We start from the raw sequence: 20,880 nt of genomic DNA, 5'->3' as shown, positions 1-20,880 counted from the left end.
GATGTCCCAACCATATAAATCTTTAAATATTAAAATAAATGATCAAATAATTTATTTAAATTAAATTAAATTTAATAATTATCATACCAAATAATTCTCAAGATTATTAAACCCATTAAATTTAACATTAGATCCTAATTTAATTAAAGTTTTATTTAAGTTCAATCCTACTAACAGCCCCTCGGCAACTACACTGCCAGTCTCCCGAGATGAAACCGTTCCTTGTTCTGCTCATCTTACTCGTCACTGCGGCGGAATCGGCCTCCATTCCGCATGTTCGGCGATTCCTTGGCCACTTCGCCGGATCCAGGCTCCGAAACAATGCCGGCGCTGCCCTTAACGCCGCCCAATACGAGACGCGCTTCTTCCGTCAGCGATTGGACCACTTCAGCTTTGCCGAGCTGCCGGACTTCAACCAGAGATACCTTGTCGGGAACACCGCCGGCCTATGGTCCCCGCCGGCCCCCATCTTCTTCTATTGCGGCAACGAGGGCGATATCGAGTGGTTCTCTGAAAACACTGGCTTTGTTTGGGAGATCGCCCCTAGCTTCTCCGCCCTCGTTGTCTTTGCTGAGGTTTTTTCCTCTCCGCTTCTAATTTCGTTATCCTTTAGGCGTTTATAGTTTTTTTAAGGGTATAGTTTTATGGCTATTTTTTCCATTTATATTTGATTTGTTACAAAAATTCGTTGCGATCGTTTAAAGTTGAAGCATCGTAAAGATGTTGAAAATTATGACCCAAATAATGAATTCTGGTGGACTGATGTAGGGAGGATCCAATAGAAGAATGAGATGCAAGAAGAGATACACAAAACCAGGGAACTAACAAGCTCAAGGCTCAAAATATCAACATATTCTTCATATCTTCTTCCTACTACAATAGTTAGATATATAACCTAGTAATAGAATATTCTAGAGCTTTCTAGAAAACTGGTACAAAATAGATAAACTATTCCTAAGGTATGCTACAACTAAGATATTCAACATCATACTCGGCTTGCATCAGAAGAGCTCGACTCCATGGAGATGCTCATTGAGAGGGAGGTAGACATCAAATCAGTCCTCTCTCAAAAATTTTGAATGCAGACAAAAGATTTTTCCACATATCTCCGTCTGCTTCCACAATCATGGATTTGATCAGGGATTCAACATCAACAAGTTGATTTGCCCGACCAATGCAAATGCAATGCTTCAATGATTTCTTCAATAACTTCATTGTTTCCTCAACTATACCAAATTGAGCAAATCCACCAATAGGGAAGTCCACGAAATAGATATCTCGACTTTCAAATCATGATCTCCATTAGAACTACTTGATTTACGATTGGTTGATCCTATATGTAATGAAGTTTGCAGCTGGATCCTTCTAAATGCCTTACCATGAGCTGCCATGCCCTGACGTCCCACTTGATTTGGATTTGCTGAAGTCCTAGATCTTTAGAAAGATCCGCAACTCTAAATAGAGTCTCTCTTGCATCACTACTCCGAAACACTTTTCCATTAAAGGAATTCATGGATTGAAGTTCATCTGCAGTAGAGTTTTTGGGATAGTGGGCATCAACACTTTCCATGAAAACATCAAATTGAGGTCATAATACATTGTATGAGTAAGGCAAGGCGTAGGAGGCATAAAATAACTTGATGGGCTTATTGGCCCACTCAATTGGCAAGAAGCTACCAAACTAGGGGCATCCTATGGCAGTAGCACTTCAACATTCGTATTATTCCAAATTATACTGTCAATGCTAGATGTATTATCCAAGGGACTTTCTTGTTTAATAGGGTAAACTTGAGTAGATGGCACAACTTCCATAGTATTTCCTAGACATTTGTTAAATTCATCCGGACTTTCTTCATCAGAAACAAGTATGGCATCTAAGAATTTAGCAATAAACTCACTGCCATCATCTTCATCATTTAAGGATGCATCAACGACATTATCATCAAAATGTAGGTAACTCATGTCTGAAGGAGAATTGTGGTAAAATATATCAGAATCATTATACTCGTATCCAAGATTTAAGCTGCTTAAATTGCTTGGATGAGGGTCTTCCTTCAACTTATCTATCTATCTATCAATATATATATATATATATATATATATATATATATATGTAGTGATATCACTTTAGCTATTCATTTCCTCCGATTCTTTCATCGACTCATCAACTACTTCAGGCCTATTGTGGGTACAATTTCCTGATGCAGTGGGGTAAATTCATCCAAAGCATCATCACCCTGCATTGTGGTATATAGAGAGGATCTGATTATGGCAGGAGAAAAGATGCTGCCATCGTTTTTGTCAGCATTGGAAATTAAAATCCTCTCTTCAAGCTTTTTAAACAATTGATGAAGTACGAAACCACATCCTGATCGAATTTCGGTTCCACAGTGCGATACTCGTGCATAATCCAACTGGTGCGCTCCCCCTTTGGGGCGGGGCCGTGGTAGAGGCGGACGCCATGACCAGTGCGGATGAGGACGTGGTGAAGGGACCACCATTTGTGGCCAATACGCAGGGTGCGATGTGTGGGCCAGTTTGGGAGCGAATGCTCGCGCGTTTGTGAATGTGCAGGGGAGGCCGGACGGATGTGGGAGTGGGGTCCTAAGGTGGGCGCTGTGTCTCATGTGTGGTTCCACAAGGAGTGGTGGCTTGGAAGGGTTGGTGGAATGCACAGAGGTTCATAGACAAGATTGGGAGCGTGTATCTAGTTGCGAGAGGAAGCGGAGGTGGAACCATGCGATCTCGAGCTGGAGCGGAACGGGCTCGAGACGGAACGCTTGCGAGAGGCGGGAGCGGGGGAGGGAAGTTCAGGTAAACTCAGATGGAAAGCTCATGGGAGAGGCACGGGCGGCGAAGGTGCGGTGGGTCGCTTGTTGGAGATGGTATTGTATGCAAAGACGAGGCCGGTTGCGCTAGAGGAGCAGAGGAACGACGGTGTCGGTATGGTTGTCGACGTACGTATTCTCTCTACAAAACGAGTGAAATTAGAGAAGAAATCCTCTAATCGATCAAGTGATGCATTCACTTGAGCTGTCCAAAAGGATTCATGGCTTCGATCATCATCGATAACCCATCTTCTTCGTCGTTGACAACCCATCTTCTTTAGCTTCGATCGTCGTCGACAACCCATCTTCTTTTGCAGTCCATCTTCTTCATGGCTTTGATACCAAATTGATGTAGAGAGGATCCTATAGAAGAAGGAGATGCAAGAAGAGATACAGAAAATCAGGGAACTAACAAGCTGAAGGCTCAAAATATCATCATATTCTTCATATCTTCTTCCTACTGCAATAGTTAGATATATAACTTAGTAATAGAATATTCTAAAGCTTTCTAGAAAACTGGTACAAAGTAGTTAGACTATTCATAAGGTATGCTATAACTAAGATGTTCCACGTGATGGATGAACATGGTGCTCCTGAATACCAACTTTTAACTTTTTAGTAGAATGTTTGATTATGTATGAAAATTGCATGATTGATTGAAGATATGACCATGCGGACTTATGCGTTGAAATTTGATGGGAGATTGTCACAAATAAGCTTTTATTTGCTAACTGGACTCACTGTGATGATTTGATTACTTGTGGCCGATTTTGAATAACATGCGATGAATAAAATGCCTCTTGTAAACTTGTCTTTAGCAGTAAAGTAGAGGATGCAACATCATTTTAATTGCCTGATTTTGCTTAATGGTCACTTATGCCATTTAGGTCGATTCTTTGCCACATTTAGTTGGAGAATTCTGAATAAACTTCAGGTTGGGAAATACTAAATTTGAGAAACTCTAACAGACGGAAAGTTCTTTGTATTTTCCTATTTAGGATTGTGCATGATACTTGCTAGTTTCTTTTCAAAATTAAAAATTTCAAATAAATTATTTAATCCTCTAACACTTTCATCATATCTTGGCTGGTAGCACCGCTATTATGGGCTGTCAATGCCCTTCGGCAGCAAAGAGGAAGCATACAAGGATGCCAAGTCCTTATCATACCTTACGACTGAGCAAGCAATTGCAGATTTTGCTACATTGATCACTGATTTGAAGCGAAATATGTCAGCTGAAGACAGCCCAGTTGTTCTGTTTGGTGGCTCCTATGGTGGAAGTAAGATGTTTGCAGTACTACGTTTGATCTAACATTATTAGTGCAGGGCAAAGGAATCTTAAAGAAAGTAACGAAGTATAATTACCTTTTTCACACTTTATTCAACATAAAATATAAAATTTGCATATTCTTAAATTAACTCTGACAAATCTAGAAGAATTCTTTTCTTAATAATGAAAAATGGAACATCAGAATTAGTTTTACACGACATTTTAGATATCAATCTAGCCTTTAATCTAATCGGTTTGGGTTGAAGGATGACCTATGCTGTTGAATTGATGTTTTATTTATAATTTTATGAAGACAGTTTAATTGCTAGAATCATACTTTCTTCCAAATTCATCACCACGTAGCATGTATTCCAATGTTGATGTGGGTCTCCGAAAGGTTGCTGCTTGCGAGGATCAGAATGCAAATGATACGATCACATTATCTCATAGGACAAAGTGGTTGTAGGCCTTTACACTCTACGCAAGCAGGTCAATAGAAGAATAGATGTAGTCATACATATCATGGTTTAAAATTGCGCAATATGAGGCCCGCCTTAAGGCCCGCCTTTGCGCAATTCCAGTAAAAAAAGCCTCGATGCTTAAGCATCGAGTTTTTTTTAAGAGGCTTGCGTCTCAACTTGGTTGAGGCCCACCTCGCCTCGTTGGCCTGAGGCTTACGCCTCATGCTATATATATTAAATCTTGAAGTAAATGCCTGACATTGGACTCTTTAGGAGAGGAGGAAGGGGAGAAAGCAGTTCACCATAATGATGATTCAAATGAAGAACCCCTTAGTGATGACAGTGCTGATGACTTTTGAGTTCTTATGCGATATGTCATTGCTATTTATTTTTGGAAATTAGAATTATATGTTAATGAAAAGAATACTGGGATTTGGGAAAGATAGAATTTTGAGTTGAACTATATTTCATGTTGTCTTATTATTGAGATATTTTGATTTAACTTCATATCTTATGTTTTTTTATGTTTTATATTATTCACTCATTAGTATATAAAAAATTTATCATTTTATGTTTACGCAATCTTTTGATTTTGAGGCTTACACCTCAAAACGCCTTGAGGCTTACGCCTCGCCTCACGAATGAAAAACGCCTCAATACCCGAATACGCAATTTTAAACATTGATACATATGATTAATCATGGAGGATAGTGACTTTCACCTACACACCTCAATGGGTAATAATATATATGACCAAAAAATCATGAGATTTTTTTCATTCGATACGTCATCTCAAATGGGATTTATTTGATGTGGGTGTCAGTTTCTCACAGGTGTAAGCCCTCGTGGTTAATTACATCTTAGGCGTTGACCTAAGAAAACTCTTGATTATGAATGTTATATTATTTTCTTCTTAGTTTTGTGCATAGAGTGGGTTCCTATATTCTATTTCGAAGAGGATAAATTATTTTCTTTATATTTAGTGATGATTAGACCTTTTTAAATGTATAAAATGTGATTAAAATTTTGAGTTTAGAAGATCAAAGATTTAAGTTGCTAATTTAGGAGCAATGGCAATTAAGAATTTATTAGAAATTATGATAGACACCGAGGGAACTTATAACTTAAAACTCCACTAGGGATCTAAGCAGCCCTGACTTGGATTTACTACCTTGCTTGAAAAGGGTACCAACTAAACTCCACCTATCATATTAAATCCATGATATTTAGCCTTATGCAAATACAAGAGTGGTGGGAGGCACCAAAAAAAAAAGAAGCGGGCATTAAGGCCGACCATGAATGGTACTATGCTTTATGCAAAATTAACTATCCCTCTATGTTTTAAAAGTAAATTTATATGATTGACTCAAGGTTATGCATGTTTAGGTAGGACCAATCAGGATTGGTCAGTAGTCATTGTAAAGTGAACAAGATTTATAACATTAATCATCATTTAAAAGGTAACCTGCAAAAGGGGTCATGCATTAATTTTTTTGAAAAGTTGATTGATTTTAAATCCTATATTTATTTTATCTTGTCTAAATAATTTTAACTTTATAGAAAATTTAACATTCTAAGAGCCTAATGCTAATTCCGTCCGAGCCACACCCAAACAAAGCAATTTAAGAAATTTAGGAAAAGGCATATTGTTCTATTGCACAATCAATGTAAACAAATAATAATTAATATCCATTAATGCATCTGGGTTCTGCAATACACCCTAGGAAAGTAAAAAAAGGTAGTTGAGCTCTACCATATATACGACTCAGCCTAAATCTATACACAAATTAATTGGTGTATGTATTCTTGATCGATCTCCAAAACTTGGCTTCTTGCCTTTTGAAAATCCCATACACCTATATGGCTTTCCTAACTAAAATTATATTTAAAAAATGTAAAATTACATAAACGCCCTACAAAAAATAATTTCAGCACAATTATAATAAATAAGCACACATCATCCATAACCTAGTCCTTAGGGCCACATTCCTAAGGACTTAGCATTCCTCGCAGCACCTGTTAAAGAGCACATTTATAATAATTATGATAATATTTTTTATTGCCCTTTGGGAACATGACCACCTGCATAAGATATTTCTATAAAATCTTACCACTTAAGGAAAAATGCCCACTCATCAATCAATAAAAAAAAGAAAGGCAACCATAAAATAATTCAAACCAAAAAATACATCACTACATCAGCACATATGCTAAACGAAAGAAAAAAACTGTAAAATGTTATCCTAGTTACATTTTATCCTAGGATGCCTATAAAAAGGTGTCATATCTAGCATTTAAGTGTGTACAAAAAAGTGTATATAGCTACCCCAAATTAGGTGAGAAGTTGTTTCAAGATCAAATTTCAAGATCAAGTTTTTATTGTTTAATTTATTAACCCTCAAATTTCTCTATAAGTGTTTAGCCATTTTGGGTGAATTTATTAACAGTTAATTTTAAGATTAAAATTTTAATTATTAAATTATTAAGAGGCCAAAGGCTTAGGCCATAACCTATACTAAGATTATAAAGAATTGAGTGGCAATTGACCTATCCTCAATCAAGGCCAAAATAATTGTAAGGTGGCAAGGTCGGTTAATCCTCCCTTGGTAATCTAAGATTCGAGATAAGACTGATATGTGACACCTCTAAGATGAGCCTATTGCCCACTATAAAAAGAAAATTCTAAGCTTCCTATTTCTAAGGTAAACTTATTTTTAAAGGCTGACATGAGAATATAAGGATTCCCTATCTATAAATGTGTATATGTTTACTTGACCTATGGTTAACAGTTGAATGGTTAAGAAAATTTGCTTAGGTTCCTAAGGGTGGCTTTAAATTTTAAAAGGGACAATTTATGTATATCTTTAAATGTTTATCCTCTAAAGCATAAGGTACGTGGCGTTGTCACAATGGGCACGATGACGAGGCCTCCTTAGGACACTTAGCCCCGCAACTCGAGGTAATCCAACCTATATACCTTATGTATATTAAGGGAAAACATACAAAGATAGACTTAAACCCGACATAAGTTAAGGCACTAAGATATGATTCGAAGTTCATTTGCTCCTTTAATAAGTTCATTTGTTTTTTTAAAGTTAATGTATTTTAGTTTAAATTTAAGTTTTAGTATCTTAGTGTTTTGTTAAACATTGGAGAGTTGGTTGAGAGAATTTTAATAATTTTTATTTATCTTCATCTTAGTTAATGTATATTATTATTTATGATTAGATTAGGAGTTGATAGGAGGTGTATTTTATATATTTTAAGATTTCACTTGATTAATTAATGTTTGTTAAAGTTATAGGTTGGTTAAAAAAAAAATTTAGGGGTTGTAAGTTAATTAAAGAATTTAAGAAGTTTTAGATTGATTAAAGAGTTTTAGGAGTCATATAGACTTATATGAATTCAATTAGAGATTTGTAAATCTGTTATATTTTATGAGTCATTTTTAATTATTAGAGTTTTAATTTTAATATAAACTTCTTATATTCTCGAATTGATTAGGATACATGTTGCAAGATTTAGTTTGTTGATGGTTTATTACTAATTATTTAGGTTATGCAATGACTACCATTGTTAAACCAGGGTCATAAAGTTTATTTCATCTTCTTTGGGGCTAAGTTAAAAACCTCATAGGCCCGGATTACCAGGTAATCATCTTTGTTATTATTAAGTTTATTTTTGTTGCTTAGTGATTTTGTAGTGGATGATTATTATTATAATTGGTTCATTATGAATTAAGATTAGCTATGAGTTTATTAGTGTATTTTATTAGTTGGTTTTATAGCTTTTAAATATTCTTCATATTATTTGGATCAAATGACCTTCACAGGAAAATGAGGTGCTATATTAAGGAAAAAATAAGAAAATCTACAAAAATTAATTATAAGAAAATCTCATATACAATACTAGTTTATAGATCTACCTAAACATGCTAGTGCTCGTATTTATTCCATTTATCATATATAAACATACTTATGAAAGATACATTTGGAGGCTAAAATCATTAAGAAGAAAATTTTTAGAGTTATTTGCATATTTTTAGATCCCAAGAAAAAAAACATTCTAACGGCGCCCATATCGTATGGGAAAAGCGATGCATATGACTCAAATAGGTGGCATACACTACATACCTAAAATCACCCTAAGGGTCTCTAGGTTTCATGGCAAGAGGGGCAAGCTTTGGTCCACAAGGCTAAAGCTTCGTCAGTGCACTAACTTATGGGTGAGAAATTAAAAGCAGTCAACAATGTGTGTGCTAAAGTGTTTTTTGTTCGTCATGCATTGAGAGATCTATACATGACTATCAAGGTATACTTGACCATGATGTGTTCACCTAAAAGCCTCCAAACAAACGACCCACCAACTCATACATGCAGGATACAAGTACCTCGCAAGACAAAGAAAAAAGAGAAATATATAGGTATGTGTAGATGCCATTCAAAAAGGAAACATAACTAGACAAGACTTTAATTAATAAGCAATTTAACATTGTGTATTTATCAAATATGTGCATGTCACCACGAGGGTACAAGATAATGTGAGAGTTTTCTAATATGGGAGAGAAGAATTGACATTGAATAACACTCTACATACAACATATAAAATTTATTGATATAACATAAAGATTTGCTACCATAATCATACATTAAATATTTGAAAATTTATTTACATAGAAAATAAGAATAGATTATGTGTGAATTATGTGAAATTCTGCTAATACAAATATATATCTACACATGAAGTATATGAGCTGCTTATCGTTACAAAACATAAGGGAGAAATCATACATGAAACATATGAAAGCTCACTAATTCGAATACAAATTCCAGTATAACACCGTAACAGTTTTATTATTATTATTATTTTTGTTCGAGTTCATGGAACTTTCTAATATGAACCATACCACTTCTTAATGAACCAACATGTACTCATAATTGAGGCATATAACGAGTGTGGTTGCTCGAGGTGGTTACGAGCTTCTATGTCTATATGATTCCAAAAATACATGGGGGACTCTCCCAACGATTTCTATACGACTTACTATTTAAAATTTAGCATGTGAACACTAAAGCAACATAACCAAATACATTTTTGTTCACAAATATTAAGGGTATGAATGTATATAACACGTTATAAAATCACATAAACGATGATTTAAATTTCTTACATTCTAATATGCAATCATCAATAACAAAACTAGAGCCTTACCAATAATGAGAGCATTTATCCAATAATGAATTCTAATCATTCTCTAAATTAGTTGCATATACATTGGATGTCCTTCACACGACGTTCATATATGACCATATATACAAACAAACGAATACATAAAGTGGTTGTACATATGCGAGCCAAGTTAGACACTACGAATGAGACATGGGAATAATCATATAAGACTTGCATTTTTTTCAAACATAAGCAAAGCGCTTTCACATTGAACTTATGTATGCTTTTAATTGAAACATAGAAGTAGATAGATTTATCAAACATTGCTATTAAACCTTACAGCATATACCAAACGCATATAGGAAATCCTTTGATATATTCAGAAGATCTATTTGATGTCTAATATATACATAACGTTGAAATTCGACTTTACAATGTAAACATTTATATGTATTATTTTTCTTAGGAGTTGATGTGACATGTCAAGGGATATTTAACATTAATATAATGAAGCAACCATAAAGATATGATTCATCAACCATAAGGCAATTGCCACCTACAAACTTTTCATATACATATTCTCTATTTTAATAAGCATATACATTTTCTATCGAATATATAACATGATGCAATATATATATATGAAGATTCGTCAAAGTGACAAGTCTTGCTTTCGCAATCAAGATATGTATATGATCTTCCAAACAAATTCATGTGACCGGCGTGAACGTAAACAAGTGAAGTATAGGCATACTTTATTTACATTTTTTAACATTGATACATTAGTAGTTGGGTCTATAATTAATCATTAAACAATAAATCATTACTTTAAAAAAAGGGGTATTAAACCTATCAGATCAATTGTGAAAAGTAAAGATTAAATATGTTGTTTAACTAATGATTGATTACCGAAAGAGTAATATATTCTAGTTAGTAATGTATCAATTACTCAATTAATTAATTAGTATAATAGAATATCCACTAATTGATGATTATATTATTAAACTTGTTCGGTTCACAACTTATGAATCATAAGGCTGATAAGCAATTAATTAAGGGGATAATAAAATATACAAATTAGTTTTGGATGTAACTAATCAATGATTTATTATTTGAATTAATTTTATACGAATATACAATTTTTTTTTTTTTAATTTAAATAGTTCACATGAATAACAATTTTCAGCTTTCATAGTAATCGATCCAATAGTTTTCATCAATTTTAATTAAAGTTGAGGAACAACCCGATACAAGCAACATAATTCAAAGGATGAAGTAAAACTGTCAAAAAGAGATACAATTTTCATATACAATATATGTTTTATTTTGCTTTTCTTGATGGTTGGAGTTTTATGCGTTTGTTTCTTCTTTTATTTTATATAAACAATGACAGAATAGGAGAAGAGAGATTTAGGTGATAAAACATAAGAAATTTAATACTAGAGAGATAAAAGAAGAGTGAGAAAATATTTGAGTGCAAATATTGTAATCTTTTTGCATTTTTGAATTTGTGGAATATCTCTTTATGTGCAAGAGTGATGTTGGAGAACATTGTGTTAGACCGTTCCACGTGGGACCGGCTCAGGTGGAATAGGCAGAAGAGTTCCGCCTCTTCCTGTATGGGCGACCGAGCCGCCAAAGCCAACGGAGCGATTTAGGAAGGATTTATGGGGGATTTAGGAGGGAAATTTGAATGTAGAGATTGTTTAGAGATTTCTTTTTGGATTGTATGCATTAAATAGTTTATTTTCTTAGGGGTTAGGGCATCTTGAATTTGGCTGGAATTTGAGATCTCTTGGGTTTTCTTTGGGCTCTTGCGGTGTCTAGAGATTGGGAGAGATCGATCCTCCTCTCGAATAGAGGATCAATTGTATCTTGGTATTTTCCGTTTCCTTTTCATCAAATAATACAAATTATCTACTGTTTTCATGGTTTTGTGTGGACTTTTTGGAGAAATCTCATTGTTTTTCGAAGATTGATAGGAAATACTTGAGATCTACAAGTGTTTCCTATCACGTTTCCTATCACGTTGCTGAAACACAAATTATTCTCTTGTTTTATGATATTATTATTTTCTAGCTGTTGTTTTTTTTGTTCTCATTCGTCCCTTGTTCATCCCTTTTTCCCAACACCAAGCAATTTCATGGACATTTGCATATAGCACCTTTTTCATATTCTTGTAATAAAACTCATTAATGCTTCATTTCTTTGTGTTCGAAACTAGTTTACACTGTAATTGCTTGTCGAATCAGTGTTGGCTGCATGGATGAGGCTTAAATATCCGCATATTGCTATCGGTGCACTTGCTTCTTCAGCACCCATTCTGCAATTTGAAAATATCAGCCCACCGGAGTCATTCTATGACATTGTTTCCAGTGATTTCAAGGTTTGAACATTCATACTTAAGCTATAATATATTAGTATTTTGATACGTTAATTGCCAATCTGCTATGTTTCAGCGTGAAAGTATGAATTGCTTTGATGTTATTAAAAACTCTTGGGATGTTTTGGAAGCTCAAGGGAAATATGGTGATGGCCTTATCAGTCTAAGTGGAAAATTTAGGCTATGCAAGTAAGGTCTTCTTCGTTTCCTTCAACATATTCCCCTCTTTTCACCTGTTTGTTACTTTTTCTGTTGAATGACAGGGATCTTAACAACACCGAACAACTTTCAGACTGGTTAGACTCTGCATATAGCTATCTTGCGATGGTGGATTATCCATACGCCTCCAGCTTTCTTATGCCTTTGCCAGCCAACCCCATTAAAGAGGTTGATTTTTCTTGTAATTTAAATTACTGCTTAGTGTTTAAACTGGATTCATGCCGGATAGGTCTATCATGAAAGCTATTCATTTATTAAGAAGTTTGATGGAGAAGCATAGAAAAAATAAGGAGGATCTACCTATGATATTTATTGATTTAAAGAAAGCTTATGATAAAGTTCCAAGAGAAGTGTTTTGCAGAGTTCCAGAAAAGGAAAGGTGTTAATAATGCTTATATTCAAGTTATTAAGGATATGTATGCAGGGGCTAATACTTGTGTTCAAACACAAAGGTGGTTTGACCTAGTATTTTCCTATTTCAGTTAGATTAGATCAAGAATTAGCTTTAAGCCCATATCTTCTTGCTTTAGTTATGGATGTTCTTATTAGATATTTGCAAGAGCATGTACCTTGGTGTATGCTTTTTACTGATGATATTCTTCTTGTTGATAAGACAACTAGATAAGGCTAGAGAAGGGGTTGAAAGTAAATTTGAATTATGGAGGTCAACCTTATAGTCTAAAGATTTTCGTTTTAGTGGATCTAAAACCAAATACATGGAGTGTTTATTTTATAGTAATAGATCTAGTAGGGGGATTTTGACATTGGATGATCAAGTCATTAATAAGAGTACACATTTTAGATAATCTCGGTCTATTGTTCAAAGTGATGGTGAAATAGATGGAGATATTATTAGTAGAATTCAAGTTGGATGGTTGAACTGGAGGAATGCATTGGGCCTATTGTGTGATAGAAACCCGCAAACTTAAGGGAAAATTATATAGGATGGTGGTGAGACCTGCAATGCTTATTAAGTGTTGCAGATGAGGATGCTCAGGGGGTTGAGTGGTTTCCCTCTTAGAGACAGAATACGAAACAAGTATATAAGTGAAAAATGAGTAGATTCTGATAACCCGGTTAGGAGTGTAGCTGTATTAGATTTGGCCTATGTCAGGAAAGGTAGAGGTAGACCTAAAAAGACTTGGTTAGAAAATATTAAAAATGAATTTTTTTATTAGATTTAAATGAGAATTTGACTCTTAATAGGACACAATGGAGAAAAAATGATTCATATTGACGACATAATGGGAAAAAAGTTTGATATTATTGTTGTTGTAGTGTTTAAACTGGCTTTGAGTTATGACTACTGATATTTCCATGAAAAAAAGAGAGAACATCGTGCGTGTTGCAATGGTTGGAGTTCAAATTGTCAATTGGTCTATTTCTTGGTAGTCTGTTTTTTTTTTTTCTTTCCTTTTTCTCCTTTGTTATATCATGTACTGAGAAACGCAGTAAGTTTCTCTGGTAAAAAAAAAAACAAAGTAAAGAAAAAGAAAATGATTCTATTAGATGCCATGTATGTGCCTTCAGTTTATGTATAATATTTAATCATTTGCTGCAGAGCTATTTTCTTTAATAAAGATGTGCTTCTGTGCATTAAACTGATAGACTTAGTATAATTTTTGTTTCAAAAGGTCATGTCTTGTAGTTGTACCCAAATTACTTGAAAGATAAAGTAGGAAAGTTAGACTAAAACATACTATTAACTATACTGTGAACTGTTAGGAGCATAAATAGACTAAAAACACAACTCTTGGTGATGGCCGCAGCCTATATCATCATCACAATCAAGAGTTTTTCAATTTTCACTCGATACCTGTTGAAAAATTTGTGATTGCTTGCCAACTGTTTTAGTGCTTTTTTTTTTCTTTCGGTGATGTTGTCCCAAAATAAAAACTTGAAATAACCAGCATTGTAGGCATAGATCGCTAATTAAAAATGGATAGAATAGATGGATCTGAATTCAGCAAGTATTGTTGTTAGAATTCTCTTATCATGAAGAAAATAGGAAAAACTAGTGTGGGAGATTATTTGTCGTTTTTTTTCAAAGCACGTCACATAAGTTAAGTCCAAGTACTTTCTTTTAAAGCAGCTTCAAGTAATTGATGAGCACCCTTGATAGTAATACAAAAGCTTCTCAAAAAAAAAAAAAAAACTCAGTTTTACTCCGGTGCATGGATATAAACATCAAATTTCATCGTCAATATAAATCAAGAATAATAGTGAGAAATAATAGCGCATGTGCATCAAATAATACATTTGGATGCACTATGCAACAGTTGACATATTGGGAGCAAAGTTAGCAATGAGCAATATCGTGCTTGCATGAGGAGAAAATTGAAAATAGTTGTACATTGAAATATAACTATTTAATGGATAATTTAAAGCATATAAGCAATGATATAAAGTCTAATAGAGACGAGCAGATGAATTATAGGACAGGCAAAGTACTTAACTGATTACAGAAGAATTAGGAAATTTAATAGACAAAACGGTGAACTGATTAAAGAAGAGCTAGGAAACCTAACAGAATAATATATTCATAAAAAAGGCAGCTATAATTAATTTGATAGGTTCTGCGGCACTATGGGAACTAAATAGAAGAAGGCCAAGTGAGGTAGAAATCTTAAAAAAAAAAAAAGTCTAGAACTTGATTAGAAAAAATTTCTTTTGCAATTGTGTAGTGTGCTTGGGGGGCTCTTCTCTTTTCGAGCGAAGCATATGCTATTAGCACTGCGGGCTCATCAAATTAATTCTAAGTGCTTGGCTTTCCTTCTCCAGCGCCTGACTTTGACAACATTGCTTTATTTATGTACCTTTCTCCCAAAATTCTCCTTTTATATGCTAACAATTTTGATTGGTGAAGTTCATTTTGAATTTCCTCTTCTCAAAATTTTTAGATTTAAGGATTTTGAAGCTGAGGATTTGATGCCGCTTATTTATAATTTATCACAATGTCTGTTTTTCCTGTTTAAATGTCTTATTTTCTGTTTTTCTGCCTTTTTTGTCCTTGTGATTATCTTTTTTATTTATTTTGGCAATTACGATGTCTTGAAGGTTCAACACTTCAAATAGATAAAAATTTTAATCACTCTTAACCTGGTCCTTTTGCATTTTAAGATTAAATAAGTCTTTGAGCTGAAATGATGATCAAAAGAGTTTTTTTTTTAATGCCCTCGCAAGCTCGTAGATGTGGATCTGGAGATGTTAAGTTCTATGTAGTGTATTTTGGATGCCCCAATTTTAAGTCACAGAAAAGATCTTTCTACTAATATAGGGATAATGATGTGCACATCAAAACCTTTGCCTCATATTAATGAGAAATTATTCTGTGCTGAGGTTAGCTCCACATCCGTATGCGAATCAGGTGCAACCACGTCAGTGGTACCGTGCCGCAAGACGCTACAAAGGGGTGATGTGGCACATTCTGATTGGTCTCTAAATGGCATTAGGCATCCGCACTGAATAATTAATCCATATTGACAGGATTTGAATGCACTGGGTGTGCCCGTTCCCTCTATAAGCTTGTAGAAGGCTTGTTCTTTGCTTGAATTGTGAGCTCTTGGGTGGACAACATGAGGTTGCGTGGTCACTGATATATATATATATAACTTTTGATGTCTTTGTTTGTTTGAGCTTGTATAGATTTTGCGTGAGATCACTGGTGCAAGTTTGCGTATGTCTGAGCTTTGTGTGCAACCACATCAGCGTGTGCATGTTCCCAAATGAATTCTGACGTATGTATGTAAATACCTCTTTTTATTTTATTTCCTTTTGCGAGCTCACAGAATGTTGTCTGTGCAAGCTCATATTGATATGCTTTTTGCTGGTGAGCACGCTAACTCTGACATGGGCTTAACAAGCTCACATCATTTACTGTATGAACTCTTGAGATAGCTTGCATGAGAAGTGATCTGAGATGCGAGATAGGATAGAAGAGTAGGGCGTTTCTAACAGTTTATGCATCTAATTGTTTTTCCAGTGGAATGACTTTCATGAAACACGCTATGGTGACCAAAATGAAGGGTTGTAATAAAGATATACCAACGTAACCACCTCTTATGTTTTAGGGATCTAAGTTTAATTTCCCCTCTTTTTTGTTTTTGTTTTGTTTTTTTGGCAAAAGCGTTCAAGGATACTGATTGGAAATACTTGAATATTTCAATTATTCAAGTAAACCTAACAAGATTGGTAAAAACAGCGAGGAAATCTCATGAATCTAAGGGAAAAAGCAACAAAACAATAGTTTTTTATTGTGGAAATCAAACAACGGAATCAATAAAGGAAGATACAATTGATCCTCAATTCAATAGGAGGATCATTCTCTCCCAATCCCTAGATGAATCTAGGACCCAAAACGCCAAGACAAAAACTCCGGAAATCAGCCATCAAAACAAAGCATTCCCTAACACTAATCCTCCCTTCCTAATTAAAGCATGCAATTAATCAATTAAGCCCCAAAGGACAAATCTGCCCTTGCTGCCCCCTCCTTTGGCTCCAATATAATTGAATTTGAATTAGTGGGCCACATCTCCCTCTCCCTCTCTCTTGCTGCCCGCCTCCTATACACGTGAAGGAGCCGGCTGGACCGGTCCAATAGGGACCGGTCTAACAGATACATTATGTTGTAGAGAAATAAAAAGAGCATCAATGGTTTCTCTGACTCTATAAACTTTGCCTCAGTAACAGTTATTTATTAAATATGAAGGCTTGCTTCCATGTTGCTTCTCAGTTATTTGAGTTCAAGGTTGACATCTTTATTATTTATTTCTTTTTTTTTATTAAGGAAAGAAAAATTATTGTTCAAGGCTGACATCTTCAAAGCATCTTAGTTCTATCTTTTAGGTGTCTCGCTAAAATTCGCTGGCATTTTTTGCTTATCCGCTCATTTGCCTGAGGAAAGCTGCATCCAGAGTTTTGTTAACAGTTTATTTATCTCATTTTGCAGTACGTTGAATTCAACGATAATACTACCCCCTCTTCCTTCATTGGATGAGTTGAAGTTTCCACCTCTAAATTTTCGATGCCTATTTGTCTCAACATTTTTCTTGTGATAATTTATTCAATCAGGCTTTATTTAATGCTAATCTTTTTTTATTCTATGACTATCATTCTCATCATTAGTATTATTCCAACTATTTGTGATTTGCTTTATGATTCTCTTTTTGAGTACTAAATGAGCTTTTGGAAAAAGCTCTTTTGCATTATTATTGCTACGTCTCTTTTATTCTTAATTATTTATTCTTTCTGTATGCCTTATATATCCTATCAAAGGTTTGCAAAAAAATTGATGATTTTCCTGATGGTACCGATATTCTGGACCGTGTGTTTGCTGGAGTAAGCATCTATTACAACTACACGGGATCTGTTGATTGCTTTGATCTTGAAGATGATCCTCATGGAATGAGTGGGTGGGATTGGCAGGTCTGTAGCTGCAACATCAATTTATAGTAATAATATACTGCAAGTGTAGAACAGAGACAAAAAATGATCCATAAAACTGTTTTAATTTGTTTTGTTATTGAACAGGCTTGTACCGAGATGGTCATGCCCTTGTCTAGCAGGAAAGAAAGTAGCATGTTTCCCCCATACGAGTTTGATTACCCTGCCTTTGCGGATGAGTGCATTCAGAGCTATGGTGTGAGGCCAAGGCCAACATGGGTAACCACAGAATTTGGTGGCCACGTAAGTCTTAAAAATCCTGCAAGACTTATATGCTATCTAAACTCACTGCTTTCTACTTTTTTTCACCATAATTGGCTTTTGAATTTGCATCCTAGTGGCATGTAGGATATTTACGTGCAGACTTTACAGTGTCATATTTATTGTTTTCACATATTTTTACTCAGAAGTTGGTATGTGTGGAATCTGATTATGTTGATCAATCGGGTTGTTTTGTTGCCTCGGACCTCAAGTTTGTCGTGCTTGCTGGGGGTTTACCCCAAGCTTGGGTTTGGGTGGTTTGCACTCGAAAACTTCTTTTTTTTGTACAACGCCCCGACACTGAACTACTAAGAGTAGAGTGCCGCAACGCTGTGAGACGGACTGGATGCTTTTCTTTCTCGTTTTTTCTCAAGGGTAGCATCCCTTAGGGTTATTTTACTTGGCTTTCTCTTGTTTTTTTGTGTGTGAGACATTGAAAATAGTGCATGTGAGAAGAGAAGAAAGAGAGAGCGAGAGAGAAGAGAGATTTGTACTTATTTCTCCCAATTTTCATAGTGGATTTCTTAGTGTAGTGTGGCTCTGTAGTTTTTTTATTATTTTGGGTTTTTCTATATTAAATATTGGTGCCTTTATTTCTGCTGCTTTTACTTTCTTATTTGTTTCTTCATTGTGGTGTTTACTCCTCATCACCCCCCAACACAATTGAAACCTTAATGTGCTTCACTTTCCCAATATAGCACTGGGTTATTTATTGTCCAAATTCCTTTAGTGAGCATAACAACTTGCGACTGCAAGCCTTATCCTTTATTGCCATAGTTTGTTTTCACAATAGGTTGTTAATAAAATGGGAGATAAACATGCATACGACATAATTTTTTTTTATTAATATATCTAAGACCTAAAATTTAAATTTCATTAGTATCTCAATCACATAAAATATATATATATATCTCGAAAGGTATGTATAACTTAAAAAAAATTAATATTAGTGGTGTTTTTTTTTATGATTTAAAGATTTGTGTGTTATATAAATAAATATAAAAAATTAGATATTAGATATGTAAATACGTAATCATTATGTAATCTGCATGTAAATCCTACTAATCAAATATCAAAATAGGAATAGAAAATATCAAATTTTTAAGTGCAATATACGTAAATATTCCATCTTTAATACTTGATGCCTCATGCACGAGGCTCTTGCCACAGTAGGACATAGGAGTTCTATATATCCGTTCTTACCCTTCAAAGCAGAAACTTTTTTTCTGAATCTTAAATGTATTTGGCTCATTGGATGATTGTGGATGAAAAAACATAGAAAGCTATGATTTTATGTTTACTCATTTTGAGTTAGAATGAAATTCTCATTTTCTGACGAATTTTAAGGGCATTTGTAGAGTTAAAATTCATATTAAGCCAAATCCCAAATGGTAAAAATCTAAGAAATAATGTGACCTTTACATGATCTCCTGCAGGATATAAGTACAGTCCTAAAGAAATTTGGCAGTAACATCATCTTCTCAAATGGACTGCTGGATCCTTGGAGTGGTGGCGGGTAAAGCATTCTTTTATTTAAGGTTTTGTTTGGGACAGCTTTTTTATTGCTTCTTAAAGCAGCTTCTTAATACATTTTTATACTTGGAAGCTGCTTTAAGAAGCAATAAAAAAGCTGTCCCAAACAAAGCTGAGTTGCTTTGGCCTTTGATCTTAGTTGGTAGATACATTCATTATTACTTGTTTCTGATACTTGCAGTGTCCTTCAAAACATATCCCATAGCATCATTGCACTTGTTACCAAACTAGGTATGATATGCTTTCAATCTTTGATTTCTTAAAGTTTCTTGGCTAGAAAAACTGAAATGTCTTTTTCTTTCAGGTGCACATCATATTGATTTGCGTTCTTCAACTACAGATGATCCAAAATGGTTGGTTGAACTAAGGGAAACAGAGATTAAACTAATCAAAGGTTGGATAAATGACTATTATCAGGACAAGGCTTTTACAGCCTATAGTATTATTCCACTATTTATTTAAATTGTACGTAATGTTATTTGGGCTTTGTTTGGGACGACTTTTTTGCTGCTTCTTAAAGCAGCTTTTTAGTACAAAAATTAAAAATTTTGTACTAAAAAATTGCTTTAAAAAATAGTAAGAAAGCCGTCCCAACTGAAACCTGAAGCCTGACAAGTACTGTAAAGTTGTGTTTTGGGTACTGAAAAAAATAATTTCTTACCTTCTGTTCCATGCTTTTCCTTTTGATTGGGAGTTAGCCCATGCTTCTTATGTGAGTTTAATTAACAAGGATTGATATGATGTCCCTTTTAAAACATTGGGGGCATCAAAATAGTGAAAGTTTGTGTGATCATTATCTTTTATGGCTAATATTGAGATATTATGGAATCAATTGTATTAGTCTTAAGATATTCAAAGCTTATATTCTAATGATAAGATCTAAGCTCATCATAACATGCATTGATATGGTTATCATTTGCAAATATATAAGCATAACCAATATGTCCATTTAATCTGGTTTGACTAAATGACCCTAAGGTGAACATTTATGTTTGATCATTGGGCTAGGGTTGACCTAAGTGGGTCCTTGGGGTTCTTAGGTGGCTAGCTAGACTCTAGGCTTCCTAAGGGACATAATAGGCTTCCTAGGTTGCTCTAGGTTAGGTCAATTGACTCTAATTGCCTCTAGGTTTGATTAGGATGCCTAAATTGCCTTCTACGATTGATTGGATTTTACATAGGTGGACCTAGGTTGGCCCTTATGATTCCCGAGTGAATAAGTTGGATCTAGGGCTCATGGCAACGCAGAATTATTCTGTGTGGTCACCAGAAGCTATTTAGGGGTAATTTGGATGTGACACATTTCTATTTGAT

The 20,880-nt window shown here is 34.6% G+C and overlaps 1 protein-coding gene across 1 annotated transcript; it reads left to right on the top strand.

Moving 5' to 3' along the window:
• Positions 1–169: 169 nt before the first annotated feature.
• LOC110095460 (lysosomal Pro-X carboxypeptidase) lies at positions 170–20,376 on the top strand. Its single transcript, XM_020821005.2, has 10 exons — positions 170–575; positions 3,922–4,108; positions 11,981–12,114; positions 12,188–12,300; positions 12,375–12,498; positions 17,605–17,754; positions 17,860–18,015; positions 19,470–19,549; positions 19,748–19,797; positions 19,871–20,376. The coding sequence occupies exons 1-10, from the start codon at positions 210–212 to the stop codon at positions 20,026–20,028; spliced, it is 1,518 nt and encodes a 505-aa protein (XP_020676664.1). The 5' UTR covers positions 170–209; the 3' UTR covers positions 20,029–20,376.
• Positions 20,377–20,880: the final 504 nt, after the last annotated feature.

Source organism: Dendrobium catenatum, unplaced genomic scaffold (genome assembly GCF_001605985.2).
Source record: "Dendrobium catenatum unplaced genomic scaffold, ASM160598v2 fragScaff_scaffold_370, whole genome shotgun sequence".
NCBI lineage: Eukaryota > Viridiplantae > Streptophyta > Magnoliopsida > Asparagales > Orchidaceae > Dendrobium > Dendrobium catenatum.
This window is presented reverse-complemented; position numbering and strand designations above follow the sequence as displayed.